This window comes from Acartia tonsa, chromosome 7, assembly GCF_053477335.1.
Source record: "Acartia tonsa isolate MP-2025a chromosome 7, ASM5347733v1, whole genome shotgun sequence".
NCBI lineage: Eukaryota > Metazoa > Arthropoda > Copepoda > Calanoida > Acartiidae > Acartia > Acartia tonsa.
In genome coordinates, this window is record NC_137266.1 from 48680620 (window position 1) to 48697536 (window position 16917).

The 16917-nt window shown below is 31.2% G+C and overlaps 1 protein-coding gene across 1 annotated transcript in view; it reads right to left on the reverse strand.

The window, feature by feature from the left end:
* Positions 1-16917, reverse strand: part of LOC145324362 (neural cell adhesion molecule 1-like) — a 72097-nt gene that overhangs the window by 32451 nt on the left and 22729 nt on the right. The window contains exons 7-11 of the mRNA XM_080166967.1: positions 16817-16888; positions 14001-14106; positions 5881-5960; positions 4954-5040; positions 818-930 (exon numbers count right to left, since the gene is read on the reverse strand). Of these exons, the coding sequence (XP_080023093.1) occupies positions 818-930; positions 4954-5040; positions 5881-5960; positions 14001-14106; positions 16817-16888 (458 nt within the window). The remainder of the gene's footprint in view (positions 1-817; positions 931-4953; positions 5041-5880; positions 5961-14000; positions 14107-16816; positions 16889-16917) is intronic.

Sequence of the window (16917 nt, forward strand, 5' to 3'; positions counted from 1 at the left end):
TAGTAATTAGAGTTTTCCTTATCAGCACGTTAGGTAAAATTATATCTTATTGTATAAAATGATGTCCTATTATATAAAGTAGTAAGCTTTTTTAGTTTGAAGCAAAGAATCTCACTTTTGATAGTTGCCGGGATGGTTTTAGATTATTTTTTTTTTTAAAGTCTGGGTATGGTTTTAGGCTTTTTTTCTGCCCTTCAATATCCTTTCGAATACAAAGCCTCTAGATGCTAGGTTCACAGCTGCTAGTATGTATATTATATGTATTTACATAACTTACACTAGTGGCTACGCCCCTAAAGTTTTTTGGTTGCACTTTAAAGAAGGGGTAGAGGTGAATATAAATATTTGAAAATTAAAAAAGTAAATTAATATTTGGCAGAAGGCTGGAAATATTCCTCCTCCTCCCTATTAAAAATAATAAAAAAGACTTGTAAGAAACTGCAAATAAGATCTAAAAATTAGATCCATTAATTAGCGATATAATTTGGTATAGACAAACAAACATCGTACTACTATAGTACATGGGAAAGGTAGCTAACCAGAACTAACCAAACGTAACTTATGCAATATGTATTAAAAAAATTATAAGCCAAGTAAAAACTTTTAAATATTATTGAAAATATACTGGTCTCTTTTAGTAAACTTTATGAAGTTAATTATGTAATGATGTTTTCAAAATGAGACCTTTAAAAAGTTTGAAAATTAAATTGAGGACTTTCAGTGTACCTATTTTTGTATTACCTAAGTCAACAAGATCCAATTATATTGTTAAAACCTTCCAAATGAGTTTTTAAAAATCCACGAATCTAATGCTAACCTGAAGAGCAAAGCGCTGCGCAGCCCCATTATCCCTGCCTGGCTCACAGAATATCATCAGGCTTGTGCTTGTCTTGTTAGATACAGAACAATTCGTCACCGGTTCTGGCTTCCCTGAAAATTTAAAATTAAATTAAAAATCTGTGTATATAGAGTGTTTTTTTATAGTTTAAAATCGGTTTATTTAATAGTTATAATTTTAGTCATACTAAAGACGTTATTAATGTTAACTTTTTTGTTGTGTCATCAAAATTGAATGTAAAGGGTCTAAAGACTATGCCGTAATACAGGAGTAACATGTTTAATAGTTAAATACTAATCGCTTCCCCCCTAACCTCTGGAGAGCTGTGTATTCAGAAACCTTGCCTAACAAATCCACCTTAAGGTAACTTCTCTGAAAAGATCAATGGAACAGGAAAGTCGTCCTAAACTCTTTAATTTATTTATATTTCAGATTAAAGGAAAAATTTTGGATTTTACAATAGTATAAATTTTCATAGTTTAGCTGTAATTAATTGGTAGATAGCTTTTTTAGATCATATGATCATTTTTTTTAGTGTGTTTTATACTTTTTATTTACCACAGTGTAACATAAATTGTGTGTGTGTGTGTGTGTGTGTGTTTATTATGTGGGTACTTCATACTTTCTAATAACTCTCATAAAAAGAAAAACTTGAAATAATTTAGCTGTAAATAATCAGTAGCATTTTTAGATCAAATAATCTTTTTTTTTATTAGTGTTGTTTATACTTTTTATTTACCAAACTGTAGCATAAACTGTGTGTGTGTGTGAATGTTTATTATGTGGGTACTTCATACTTTCTAATAAACTCTCATAAAAAGAAAACGCTTGAGAGAGATATACTTCAGGAATATAGAAATAGTTTACAAGAATTTTTTGGGGTGATCTTCTTATAACTTAATATCATAATCTAATTCAAAATACGATGAAATATGGCTTCATTTGAAGCGAAAAATCTCTTAATGGCTCGACGGTGGATTTTAAAGATGGTTGTTTCTAGCCAAATTTTATAAGGGTGTTTAGAGTTGTTATTAGGCTACTTTGTCTTTTAAAACGTTTCTAGGGTTGATTCCGTTCGGGAGGTTGCAGCCTCCCTTAAAAATGCTATAAACCTTCTTACTTTAAAAAAAAGAAGCATATTGGTTTAGCTATTAGCAATATCCTTAAATACAAACAGAAAGACATCCTGTAAATTTCATACAAGGATTGAAAGATGTTTATATTATTATCTAAATTCAATTTTATTCAAGAGCAAGTCTTTTAATTTCACAATTTAACATTCCCTAAAACTGTGAAAATTTTGAAAAAGAAAAGTAAGGTGAGGGGGGGGGAGATAAGATATGGAGATAAAAATATGAGATGGAGCAAGAGAAAAAGAGAAAGATGAGAGAGAAAGAGATATTGTGATAAAAAGTTATTTTGACAGCTGAGATATATAAGCATGGACACGGACATGCATATGAAATAAAAATAAGAAACAAAACCTAAATTCAATAAATTAGAATTCCCTAAATCGTTTTAGTATGAAATGAAACTTGAGCCAGAAGACATTTTTATTTCTGTACCTTAACTTTTAGTTCGTTCATAATATCAAATACCATAACTTAAAAAATCTTTTAACTACTTATTTCAATGTTTGATCATTTATATCCCCTGCGGGTGCTCTAAACCTTCTTACCCTAACCTAACCTATTTATCTTGTTTTTAAGTATTACCAATACATTGTTTCAATAGTTCATTTGTGGTCTATATGTAAAGGTTATTATAGTATCGTATTAAAGACAGCTTTCCATGGATATTGAAATAAAAGGTTATAAGATTAAAACCAATTTTGTTACCCAATAATCGGGCTAACAAAACTGTTATTGATTTCATGATTTTCTTTTTTATATTTGTGGAAAAGTGTCAGTAATACGGAGCTATACATGATTTCTTTGTATGGCTGAGAACCGGCTTAATCCACCGGATATTGATCGGTTTCGAAGTCACATTGGAAAAAGGCTAACCGCCGAAGTTTTGTCTGTTCTTCTAATTAATTTCCATAAAATGTCTTTCTGTTTGAGACTAAAAATGGTGTGTGTGAGTGTGTGTAAGTGGAGCCTCTTGATTTTTTAATCAAGATGAAAGTGTTTTGTCACTTCTTTATTTTCATTCTACAAAATAATGTGTAAATTGTTTAGGGTTTGTCATAACAAATTATTAAGAAAATGAAAGAAATGGCGCTTGCTCACAAAGAATCCCCCCCCCCCCACCCTAGTTGAAAAAAATTTAAAATAAAGGGTTGGGGCGGGTAGTATTTCGTTTTTGTATTACTTGGGTCAGGTAAGGTTATATTGGGGATTTATTATCCCCGCAGGGTTAGAGCACCATAGAATTAGGCTCCCTGCAGGGGTTAGACAAAGGTAAAAACTATCCCCTCTCTATTTAAGATGTTTGTTGGGGAGGGTACAACTTTAAAATACTTTAAACTTAATGCATTTGGCATAGTGGTTAAATCAATGCATTTTAAAGCAGACACAAAAAATAGGTTTTTAAACTTTATAAAAATAACTTTTATAAATGCATGTATTTTAAACAAATGTGTATATGTTGATGTGGGTAGGCGACATAAAGGTTTTAGAATAATATCATAGCTAAAATTTATAGCTTCAAAAAATCTATAATTAGATAAAAAGGACTCTATTTTTTAACATACTTCGTCATTTTTTACTTTACAAAGTACTAAGTTTTTATCCATATTAACTTAAGTTGATATAATAATATAAAGGGAGGGACGCTATCTAGCTAATTATCTATATTTGTCTATGTTATAAGTTATGAGACCTATGAATTTGACTATGTTGAAGTATAAAACCATACAAAATAACAGTACAGAGGTGGATTCTTAAAAAACTTTTGTGCCACTAAAATCAGTTTGCCTTACTGATTTTAGTGGGGCAAACTGATTTTAGTGGGGCAAAAGTTTTTTTAAGAACTAACCTCAGATATTTTTAAAAATCTTCTAAGGCTTATTCAATGGTTTATTATACTAAAGTAAACTTTTACCTAAGAAAAATTAAAAAAATTATATCTTTCTTTCAAGCATAAAAGAACCAAAAACAAAAATGACCTTTATATTATATTTTTGTACTACAACAAGGTTAAATCCCCCTTGGTATACACATATGCATTTCTTAGCTTTGATGAGTATGCATTTTGTTTGGTAATTTTGTTTACTTTAGCTTAAATTTCTCATAGGTTAGCAAACCCTGCAGGCTACTTACACAATCATTATTTTTATAGAAAATAAATATGAAATTTCAGCCTTTACCAACAACGAAATTAATTTGAAAAAAATCACAAAATCGTTGGGGCGCAACACATAGAGAATTGACGACCTCTACATCTGCCACCAGAATATTGTTTTAGATTTATTTCGCTTGTTAATTGGTTATTCCTTATTCCTGATGATATATGAGTAGCCAATATTTTTTTTCATAGTTATTCTTATATTAGTTGTAAGGAAACTGTGGAAAAAGGAGCCATTTAAAGTTTTCTGGCGACCTCAAGGATCAAGAACTGTAGGATCATACCTGGAACCTGGATTTGTCTTGACATTCTTTGACTTTATTTAATACTACTTTCATAGGTTATTTTATTTCTTTATATTTCTCAATGAAAATAGAAAAACGTTCGTTAGATACATTTGTATTGCCCTCAAAATTATCAAACTATTTAATTTTAAAAATTAAACATAATATATTGAATGCGCGTCTTTTGAACACAATAAATATTTGAGATCAGAAAGAGAATTAATATAGTAGTTTTACGTCAATAGGATAAGTATAAAGTAAGATATGTGAATGCTAATTATAAATTCTATCCAAATATTAATAATAAATTTAATATTTTAATTAGATTAAAATAGTTTTGTTTTATCTTACAAATATTTCGCTTTTCAGATTAAACAATATTTTGTTAAAGGATATTTTATTAATAGGAGCCAAAATTCTAAAACCTACCATATTAACTTCAAAGATGTTAGATTAATTATAAATTCTTAATTATGATTTAGAATATTTTTCCATGAAAATTGGAAGATTTTTTTTAACAAAAGAATGTAAATAAAAGCCAACCTGTAGGAAGTATATTGAAAAGACATGGTTGTTTTTGTTCTCCAATTCTGTTTCTACCCCAACAGGACAACTGGCCGTAATCATGATCTAAAATATAAACTTATTATAGAGTAGCTACGTTAATTATAAGACGATTAGGTCCTAATATAAAGATATATAAAAATATATTTAGGCTTTCTTACAAACGCTTAAAACTACCTTTCCCTTTTTCACCCCACAAGGATACACTTTACACCACAATAAGAAAACCCTTTGCAAGCCATTACATCCTTACCTTTCTCACTCAATAAAAAAAGTTGACTCAAGCAGCTAGCTTTAAAATGTATCTTGATAATTTTTTGATGTTAAATTGGGTTAAGTCAGTGTTAATTGAGTCCTACATGCATAGTTGCCAGCAGGAATAGGTTTTTAAAATCAAAATAAACAGTACAAACAGTATGAACAGTACACATTTTATAGATTATTTTTGCATCATTTCCCTGGGCAAAATATAAAATTTGGCTCTGGTTATGAAATATTTCTATTCTATTGCACCCTCATAAAGCCATACAATATTTAATAATTGTCTTTATGGTATTTTAAACATCCTAGATGAAATATATACCTACTACCTACACTTCATTGTCTTTTATTTGCATTTTATACCAGGGAGAAGGGAAGCACATTCTTGTATTTAATTTAAGATTTGATGATTTATTTTACAATTTAAATATTGAAGATACCCCATCTGTAGATTTAAATTAGTGGGTGAAACGTTTGAACACTCAACTTAATAAACCCATCAACCAAAATTCACTTTAGTGTCCAATGTTGTTAAGCTAACAAACAAGAAAACGTTATTATAGAACTTTGGGGACTTGTGTAATAAATAGCCCATTGTCCCCTCTCTCTGTGTACAATTCACAAGGTCAGATAAAGGATTATTACCTGAAATAGGAGTGAAGCTAATCTGCCCATGGATGTCTGTGTGGAGAGGACGGACTGACCGACTGTTGTTAAATTCCCACCTGAAACAAATTATAAAATGAAATATAGGTTTCTTTAAACAATACAATCCGTCTCAAGAATTATATTCTTATTCAGAACACGAAATATTCTTCAAGTGTTATATCCTTGTCCGTAAACAACCACACAGGGATCTAAAGGGATAAGACAATGGTCCATAAATTAATGTGCATCCCCAATGATGATAAACAAAAAGACTCCTTCTGTAATACAATTAATGGTTGAAACTTTTAAACATTCAGCTTAATGTACGAACAAATCAGAATTCACTAAAACTTAACGTTATTTTCGGACTAGTGTAATTAACAGCCTAATGTACCATCTCTCTCTGACAGTTACATCACCTCCGTAATTATATTGTATAATAGGTTGTCCCAAAAAGAAATTTTTTTGCACTATAACTTTGTTGATGTTATTTTGTTAACATATTTATATTCCATACAATTGGAAGATACAAGGTTATAGTACCTATATATGTCTGATTGTAACCAATCTCCAAAATAGGTAAGCCTCACGTTGAAGTCTCTAGAAATAATAAACTTATTGATATACATTCCTCTGCTAATGTCGACTTTAGATGTTAAATTGTATGTCAGAACATCACTTCCAAAAATAGCATGGAATGTAAGTTGTAACTGTGGGTAAGAAATAAAACAATGGCTAATAAATTGATGTACATCCCCAATGATGAAACACATAATTACCCCTTCTGTAGATTACAATTTATGGTTGAAACGTTTGGACACCTTATTATTCAGCCAAAAAAATTCAGCATAGTCCCCAAAGCTTTTGAGCCAACGAATAAGAAAAAGTTTGGGACCAGTGTAATAAGCAACCCAATGTCCCCTGCCTCCCTGAACAGTGGGTGTGCTTTGTAAATGTCCCGAAGCCTATTGCTGCACCTTTTTCTGTTGTAAAGAATCACAAACTCAATGCATTGACTTTCCAATTTGGTAGATCCTGGCGTTGTTACAACCAGCAAAGATGCAACATTGTTTTTTAAAGAACTAGCGGCCACGCCCCTAGAGGTCTTTAGAAGCACTTGATTGGGGGGGGGGGAGACATACTACCGCAATTTACGATTTTGGTTTTAAAAGAAAAGGTAATAAAACGTTAGGGGGTTCATTTTTTTATGGAAGATACATATTGGGAGTGTTAAAATATGTATAAAACTACAAGGACCTACGAGAATCTTCACTATAAAGGAGAACCATATCGGTTAAACAGATAGCAAGAACCTTTGGCAAAAACAGACATATATCCAGTTTGACCAACAAACGTTGAGTATCAAAATAACAGGAATTCTCGTTAATTAATGAATAATTAAAATATAGTTTAGTCTTTGTTCTAAAAGCTTCGCAGAACGTAAATGATTGCAATTTTAATGAAGAATAAGACCTTATACATTATTACTGTATTACAGTATATTGTTCTGTTTCTATTAAAGTTTTGTTGTTCTTGTTCCCTTACTTTGATCAAACATTGACTATTACCAATCTTTACCATAATCTTCAATGACAGACAAAAATCCTCCAACCTTTGACAAAAATACACCAAACTAAACTAATGCTGGTGGTTGCTTGAAAAGTATCAATTTAGAAAGATGAAAAACTCTTCGGGAGTTGATAACAAGATTTATTTTCTTCTTTCACTCGCCCTCCACAGTTTTTTTTCTTCTTAAACAAGAATGATCACATGCTAAGGTTTTATTGTGTACTTAAATTTATATCAGAAATAAAATATTAGGAGATAAACCGTATAGTTCTCACTTAAGAAAGCTTGACACAGGTTCCAAAGTGGTTTTAATTCTAAAATTTAAGCCTTTTAATGGTCTTTTCTGCCACTCTACCAATTTAAATAGAGATAGATACCCTAGCAGTTAGGGACTCTGCTGTTATCTGGAGTATAATAATGTCTATCTGTTTGTCCGTCTAAAGCTTAAGATCTCGGTAACCACTGAACCGGCAAGGTTGTGCTTCTAAGGGAATATATCCACTGGCATATGGTACTTTAAAGCTGTTTATGGGCTAAGCTACAAGTAATCTATAAAGAAGCTCCGCGCTTTGAAAGTAAAAGGATTACATATATGACAGAGATAGAAAAACATATCGTTCCTAAAATAATATTTTATCAAAACTGTTCATGGATAAGGTTTATTGCAGCTACTCTGAAACTATATCATGTGTGTACATTATAAGAGTGGCGTCCACAAAGATTATCTAGGTGATGGGACTCTTGACTATAAGAAAAAAATGGTCTTTCAAATATTTAACGTCAGAGATGATTTGTTTTCTTCTACGTCCCTTAGTACCGCACCCCTTTAATCTTAGTTATTTCTTTATTGCAGTTAACTGCTTTTTCCATGATAAACGTGTATTACAGTTTATGGTTTTTTTAACTAAAATGTTTTTTTTAAGTTGTTTATTAAGAATTTAAAAGAAACTATAAAAAAAATATTTCATTTTTTAGAATTCATGATTTGAAACTAAAAACTTCTTAAGCAGACATCTTAAATATTTTGAAATATATTGTTGGTAATTTTAAGTCAGGGTGTCTAAAGGGATAAGACAATGGCCAATATATTAATGCACATTCTCAAAGATGATACACAAAACTATCCCTTCTGTAGATTACAATTAGTGGTTGGACACTAAACTTAATAAACCAACCAATGAAAATCCATTGTGAAAGTCCCCAAAATTGGTAATCCAACGAATATGAAAACTTTGGTACCAGTGTGATAAATAGTCCACTGTCCCCTCTCTCTCTTGTCCCCTCTGAGCACCCAAATTAAAATATGTAAATGGTTGTCTCTGATTGACTAAACTAATTTACACACAAAGCCATATATACATACACACATACATAATACATATTGTATTCTTTAGGCATAAATATCTTTACTTAAAAATAACAGGATGTCCGCTATACTGATATGGTTCTCCTATACAGGGTAGCGTCTCATAGGTCCTGGAAAGGTTTATAACTATTCTAGGGTAGGATATCTCAGATCTTCCAAAATAAATCGCCTCTATAGAAAATGTTAAACGAAGTGTTGAATCCCCTTTCACTTCCTTAAGTACCCCTAGAGGCCTCTAGGGGCCTAGAAGCTAGTTGTATTTGTAGTATCAGGATGTGTATCGTAAAATGCACAGGCCGATTACTCTTAATTTTAAGGCGAGTTTTGTATTATTTACATATATTAAGCATTTTGAAAAAGAATTTCAGCCAAAAATAAATTAAGATATTTCCAGGGTAAAAGGACAATTGACGTAAAATCGATCTTCCTTTCAGATTAAAAAAAAAAGAGGGTCTTTTTAAAGTTTTTCATTGAAGAGTCGGGGAGTGCTATAGAAAAGGATTTTCCCCGTAAGCTTTCTACCTTAAGATATAACTGGGTAAGTTAATAAATCTTCCATTGGCTCATCACTGTATCCCTGACATATTCCCATTTCGTCTTTTCTTATTCATATTCGTGAAAGATAATCTAATAATATAGAAATGTGTTACTCGGGGAAAAAAGGAAAAGTAAAGTTGATCAAAATGTTGTTCTACATATTATTTGATAAACTGCCTAATACATCTATATATCTATAATACAAAGTAGAATGATGTCTGTCAGTCCGTCTGTCAGTCTGTCTGTCTGTCAGTCTGTCTGTCTGTCCGTCCGTCTGTCAGTCTGTCAGTCTGTCAGTCTGTCAGTCTGTCAGTCTGTCAGTCTGTCAGTCTGTCTGTCTGTCCGTCCGTCCCTTAAGATCTCGGTAACCAATGATTCTACTCTTCATGGTATATACCTACTGGTCCTGTGGTGGTTTTAAGATATTTTCTTGGGGGATGGGCCACCCCCAACCCATCCAAAAACAAAAATCCCCCCCCCCATTTTTTTTGGTTTATGGGGAAGTTGGTTCACATAAACTACGGGCAGCACCAGTAGTACTTGATTTTATTTTTTTTAATTACCTATTGGGGCAAAGGCCCTAGAGGCTAGGGGCGAAGCCGCTAGTTTGTAAAAAAAACGCCTTCAGTAAGCGTGATTTACTCAGGTTTTATTAACGATAGGCGTCTATATTTCATCGAAGAATTTTCTAAACTAAGCATCCTGTATTTAAGTATTTTTGGACAAAGAGAGAAGGGACAATGGGCTGTTTATTACACTAGTCACCAAAGATTTATGATAACGTTTTCTCATTCGTTGGCTTAACAACTTAGTTTATTTTGATTGGTTGCTTCATAAAGTTGATTGTTCGAAGGTTTCAACCACTAATTTTCATCTACAGAAGGGATAATTTTGTGTATCAACATTGGAGATGTACATCAATATATCGAATCCTTACAAATTCCTTTAGATTACTGACTTTTGGGATATTTTTTTACTGTTAATTGATTATACTTATACTTTTAAATTAAAGTCTAGTGTAATTAAAAGCATTTTTACTGTATATTTGTTTACTTCATTTCTAAGCTTCGCTTTTGTGGATTTTATCATCCTTGTTTTGTCCTAGCAGCAAATTGTCGATTCCTTTATCCATGGCCAATCCTATTATATGTGTGTTATATGTTATATCTTTGTAAGATACAATGCCTATAATATTTTTATAGATTAGTATATAACTTCTTTGTACTATATATATTGTAAATAATAAGTATTGTTAATAATAGCATTCTTCTTAGATAAAGTAGTAAGGTATTTTGCAAAAATTCTTCATTGATTGAGTTTTGATTTTTAGGAAAGCTTACACAATGATTCTGGATTTTAGGCTATTTTCTGACCTTAAATGAATACCATTTCGAGTACACAGGCACTAGATACTAGGGGTTTAACCACTAATATTTTCTAAAAGTAGCTAAAAACTTGAATAAAAGCTGCACTATAAATAGCTGGTATATCTGTTAGTACGGATATTTATTTATCTATTACTAAATGTAAGTTAAGACAAATTACTTTCCAAATAAACAAGTGTTTATAAACGTAGTATTTAGTAACAATGAAGAAAATAAATAATGAAACAGTTAATAATTATAGCTATTTTATTTACGCTGGTTGACGGCCAGACTGTCGTTAAGAGGGTCCTACACGCTCAATTTATAAAGTATCTGCGCTACTAATAAGATTAAACTACTTTCCACAACAAAGATTTAAATAAATGTTAAAGAACAAACATTAATGTAATAGAATTTGTATTAAGGCAATAAAAATCACACTGTGGTTGGTGGCAACGAAAGTTAAAGTTAGGTAATTCTTTGGCAGAAAGTACTTCTTTAAGGATATAGTATAATCATATAACTTAACCCAAAAATATATTATGACTTTGATGAAATATATAATTTTTTGGTTTGTAATATTGTCAAATGTTAACAAGTAAAGTATTCTATACTTAAAGGGGGTAAAGAGGTGATTACCCTCCCATAAACAAACTTTAGGAAATGTATTAGATTTTACCTAATATCCCAAATTGAGGGGGATTTTTACCCTCCCCCCTCCCCTTAAAACCTTTGAAAGTAATATTCCTCCTTTTAAATATTGTAAAGACAAAAGTAGCTAGAATTGTCGTTAATTAAACCATTTTATTAAATCAGATTTTGGTTAACAGCGTATGCTCCACTTGAAACTTTCTCCTTCGAAAAGACCAGAGTGAAAAGCAGATGATTAAAAGGTTTTATGTGCTGAATAAAGAAAGTTAGATGCAATTTTATTGTATCTTCCTATGAGAAGGGGATACAGCACAATAGGAAAAAATTATCTGATTCGAATTATTCAAGCAATAATTTTTTTATCATTGATATAATAGGAACAAAATGTGTTTCTGTCTGTCTGTGTGTAGTGTAGAATCTTGTTAACCACTGAACCGATATGGTTCTCCTCTGCAGTGAAACTGACTGGTGAAAGAGCAAGGTTTATCATTTTTAACCTACCATAACCCTGTAATCGCCCGCCCCCACCCTAAAAAAGATGTTTTGTATTTCATCTGAAAAAAAACTAAAAGAAAGTGGAGAATCTTCTTTTATTTTTGACAGGCAGATAAGTCAGAATATTTATTTTAAACCCCAAAACTTTCATATTTCAGGGAGAGGGAGGGGGACAATCGGCTATTAATAACACTAGTCCCCAAAGTTTTAAAATAACGTTTTCTTATTCGTTGGCTTAACAACGTTGGGGACTTTAGTGAATTTCGATTGGTTGATTATTTAAGTTGAGTGTCCAAAAGTTTTATCCACTAATTGTAATCTACAGAAGGGGTATTTTAGTGTATCATCATTGAGGATGAACATTAATTTATCAGCCATTGTCTTATCCTTAGATCCCTGCTAATATTTGCATAAAACACACACACACACACACAAACACTTAAAAGTGCAGTTTATTCACTTAAAATATTTTTTGTTTGAATGTTTGAACAATGCTCTGTGAATACTAAGTAGCTTGCTGGTGGGGTATTATATAGAAAAAAATATGCGATTAAAACACATTTACTTTACTCTTATACTAGCAACGACACACCTAGAGGCCTCTAGGGTCACATACAATTTTTTAATCTATGTTAAGACCAGCTGTTTAGGTAAACAATATTTTTATTGGATTTATCGCGCGCGATTTCTAAAAGTAGGGAAGTGGTACCCTCCCCCCAAAAAGCCAGAAACCTTTCCAGGCCCTGAGAAGCTAAACTGTAAAGGAGAGTCATATCGGTACAGACAGACAAGTACACAGAGATTGTTTTACTTTATTATAAGTATTTATATAGCGACTGCCACCCTAGCAACTAGTATCTCCCCCCCCCCCTTATTTTATACTTATTTAGGAGGGGGAGACTAGGCACTTTTAGGGAAACTACCAACTAATGAAAGTAAAGTATATATGTATAATTATACATACTACATAAGTGTTTTTATATTGGGTTAAATTAAAGATTTTTAACTATGAATGATATACTTTACTAATTAGTAAACTTCTAGTGTATCCACATAATAAGGGCTCTATATGCATAGAGTAGGATGCATAAAGTGTCTATATATTTAAAAATATCATACTTAACAACATTTAATGCCTGTGTTGCTTTATACTTTTCAAGGTTCACTTTTGTTTGTTAACAATTTTTATGTTTTATAAAGGATGCGAATGTTCACAAGGATACCAACATCCAAAAAAGCAATCAAATTGTAGAACAAAATAAGAGTACCACTTAATAAACAAAACATTAATTTAAAAGTATAAACATTAATAAATTGATTATAATGATGCTTTGCTTAAAATTACTAAATTGTAATTATAGGAGTTATCATCCAAAGTTTGAAATTGATAGTACAATTGAAGCATGCCTACATTAACAAGATTAACTTACAAACAAAATAGGATTTAAGACATTATATATTTTTTCAAGCATTAATTGCTCACTTCATATTGCAATGTAAACCTCTAATGATTCCATAAGGAAAAAGGATAAGAGGATGAATACTCACCCCTTTTTCATAGTAAAATACTACTTCCCCATCCCTAAATTTAGAAGCAGACGAAAATCAAAAGCCGCCCAGGGCTTTTTGTAAGTCAATCATAAATAATAATGTGAATAAAAAGAAAAGCGATATTTAGCAAACAGCCGTGGGCGGTCAGAATCAGCTGAATGTTCATTATGAAAAAAATTTCCCCCTTTTTAGAAATAGAAGGATTCATCTTTCATGAACAAATTTTTTTAAATAAAAATAAAATTCTATGTAATTTTTAATTAAAACATTAAAACGAAAATATCTAATCTATTATTCTTGCCCTAAATATGGAAATAGTAAAAAGTAAAAAAATATTTTTTTTTAATAATTTTTAATCCTCCCATTTAAAAAGTAGTGGAATAGCAATAAATTTTAGCGCGGAAACAGCGCTGAGTAGGCCTCTAGGCCCACTGCCTATTTTCGTCTTCTAGTTGCTTCGATTCCTCTCTTTTATTTTTTTCTCTATGAATGATTCGATATAATAAAACTTTTAATATAAATGAATTATTTAGAAATATGTGTTATAAAACTGAAAACAATTATTAGATCCTGAATATGTTTACCTGAAAGTTGTAGGGTTAGGTACGCCTTGACAGGGGCAGAATAGTTGTACTCTCTCTCCCTTGCTCACTTGGACATTCTTGGTGCTGTTGTAACATCGAGGCACATCTAAATAGATTTATAGATCATTGGCGTTTTAGCAGATTTTGCCTCTATTTTTGGAAGATTTTTTAAAAATTTTTAAAATTGACCAAACGCTATATTATTTACTAAGTAACTACGTTAGGTTAATATTTTAGCGTCCAATAAATATTATTCTATTATATAAAGTAGTTAGTTTTTTCTGTTACTTGTTCATTAAGTTCCGGTTAATCGCTGAACCGTTTGAGTTCTTAATTTAAGAAAATGGTTTAGGCAATTTTAACTTCAGATTAAACCCGTTAAATGCTAGGGGGCGCATTGAATAGTGTTGATTAAAGGATAGGTAAAACTAAATAATATTCCATCAAACGCTATTCTAAGTTCAACCTGCAATTAAATATCAGCATTTATATTTTCTAAGATAGATATAAATTTAGATAGTTTTAAAACGTTTATAAATATCAAATAGCTAGTAAAAATTACAAAAAGTCAGAGAAGTAGAGATGTAGAAAGATTTGGCTTTTAATCAATTTGTTTTGTCGAAATATACTTACTACATTTTTCTGTTTTGTTTATGAGTTATCCTTTAATATTTATGGACACTAGGTTCTTATTTTGATTTGATTGATTATCTAATATTACGAAATAGTAAAATGTAATAGATAAATAGACATTGAATAGATCAAATTATTTATGAATTCAAGTATATAAAAATTACTTATAATTAGTCAAGGAAAACTAAAAAGTATTACATTAATTTAAATGAAAAGTGTTGAAGGGTGAGTGAAAGAAAATCTATAATGCAATGAAACAATTATTGGATACAAAAAGTCTACATTTCTCACTATGAGTGTCCATACCACCCCAAAATTATAATGAAAATAGTAGCAAAGCTACTTTAAAAGATAAAGTCCAAAAACTTTTTCCTGGATTTCTAATGATTATGCTCAATGTCGAAAATTATATATCAGCCGTTAAAGTTTTGCATATCCCCAATGATGATACACAAAAGAACCCCTGAAGTACATTATAATCAGTAGTTGATACGTTTGGACACTTAACTTATTGAACCAACCAATCAAAATTCAGTAAAAGTTGTAAAGCTAACAAATAAGAAAACGTTATTATAAAACTTTGGGGACTAATGTAATAAACAACCCAATGTCAACTCCCTTCCTCCTTGGCTAGAAACAGTTTTATTAAATACTTCATTGTCGTGGACAAGTTATTACATCAAAAAGCTTTGTTTATGTCCATCAGATATGTTTTTATATGTATATGAATCCTATATTTTTTGCAACATTTTCTGAACAGAAACATATAAAGAAACTTTTTCACTTTTGTTCTGATTTCTTCGGTCTAATATTTCCTTTTATTTTGGAAAAAAAGTTCTTTTCTTAGTTTTTTTTTCTCTTCAGGGGTTTAGTGTAAAGCATAACATTATTTTGGATTTAAAATCAGCAGGACTCTAGGTATCATGTACTTCTGGTTAAAGGTATACCTGTCGACCTTTTGAAAGCTTTATTTGAGTGTTAATGTGTGCTTGAAGCAAAAAGGACATAAATAATGTGTTATTTCTTAAATGTCTATCGAAAAGGAGATACAGAAAGTTTCATGTGTGACGTCATAAAAATATGTCTGAAAAGGAAGGGCAATAGGAGAAGTGGGGAACCCCAAAAAAAATAGATAAATTTATACGTATTTTTATGACATTACACATGAAACTTTCCGTAGCTCCAATCGAAAAGTCATAAAATTTTGTAACTGAGTCTTTTAGACAATTAAAATGAGTTTTAAAAACCTTGCGGGGGGGGGGGGCTAAAAGCCCTGCACACAAGACAAAATATAAGATACATTTTTCAAAGTGCAATTTAACACTTAACACTTTAACTGTGACACATTCTTTTATGTAGAATTACAGACAACCAACCCTCTTCTAGTTCTAACAATGGCATATACCTTTCTCCCTGTAAATTTATCAGTAAAAAGAATAAAAGTGTGGAGAAATTATCAGAAATATTTCTTATACAATCGTCAAGGCTTTCAATAGAAAATATTACAAAGATAAAGTTATTTTTGATATCAAGATATATATTTAAAGAATTATATTCTTACGATTTGTCAATACAAGCACGCATGTATTGACAAATGTCGTGGGTTGTCTGCAAAAAACAAAAGAAAAAAAAACTGCTGTGCTACTTAAGATAGCTTCTATAAGAAAAAGCGGTAAGAATACAAACATAAATACCAAATTATGTATAATTGGTAACGTATAGGCTTGCTGTTTAAAAGGTATCGTGTTAGAGCCTAAACCATACCGTGTCATACTAGAGACGTTATAAATGGTACCTAATGCTGCTATGTCAGGTGCGTGACAACAATATTAAGTTTAGTGGGAATGCTATGGTCCATAAATATTAAATAGGCACCAACTCATCACCATGCGAAGTTAGAAAAAAAGTGTATAGTGTCCCATAAAAAAATATGTCAGTATACAATTTACCATTGGTCAATTACAATGTATACTGGCCTATCATTGGTCATTTGTATTGCTTGACGTCATTTTTTATTCGACACTATCCGCTGTCTAAGACAAAGGTAGTGCAGTCAAATCGTTGGTTGTCTATCGGGCGAATGGACGCATTGCACTGCAATTATAACCCCTCAAACCCTAAAATTTTGACTATCATAATAGTTTTCTTTAGGTATCAAATGTCTGTTTCAGAAAAAAACTTACATAGGACAGAGAGCTGTAGGGGATTGCTTGTTCCAGATCCTTCAGTGTTACTGGCATGGCAGGTATACACACCTAAACACAATTAGTATCATATCTAGAGG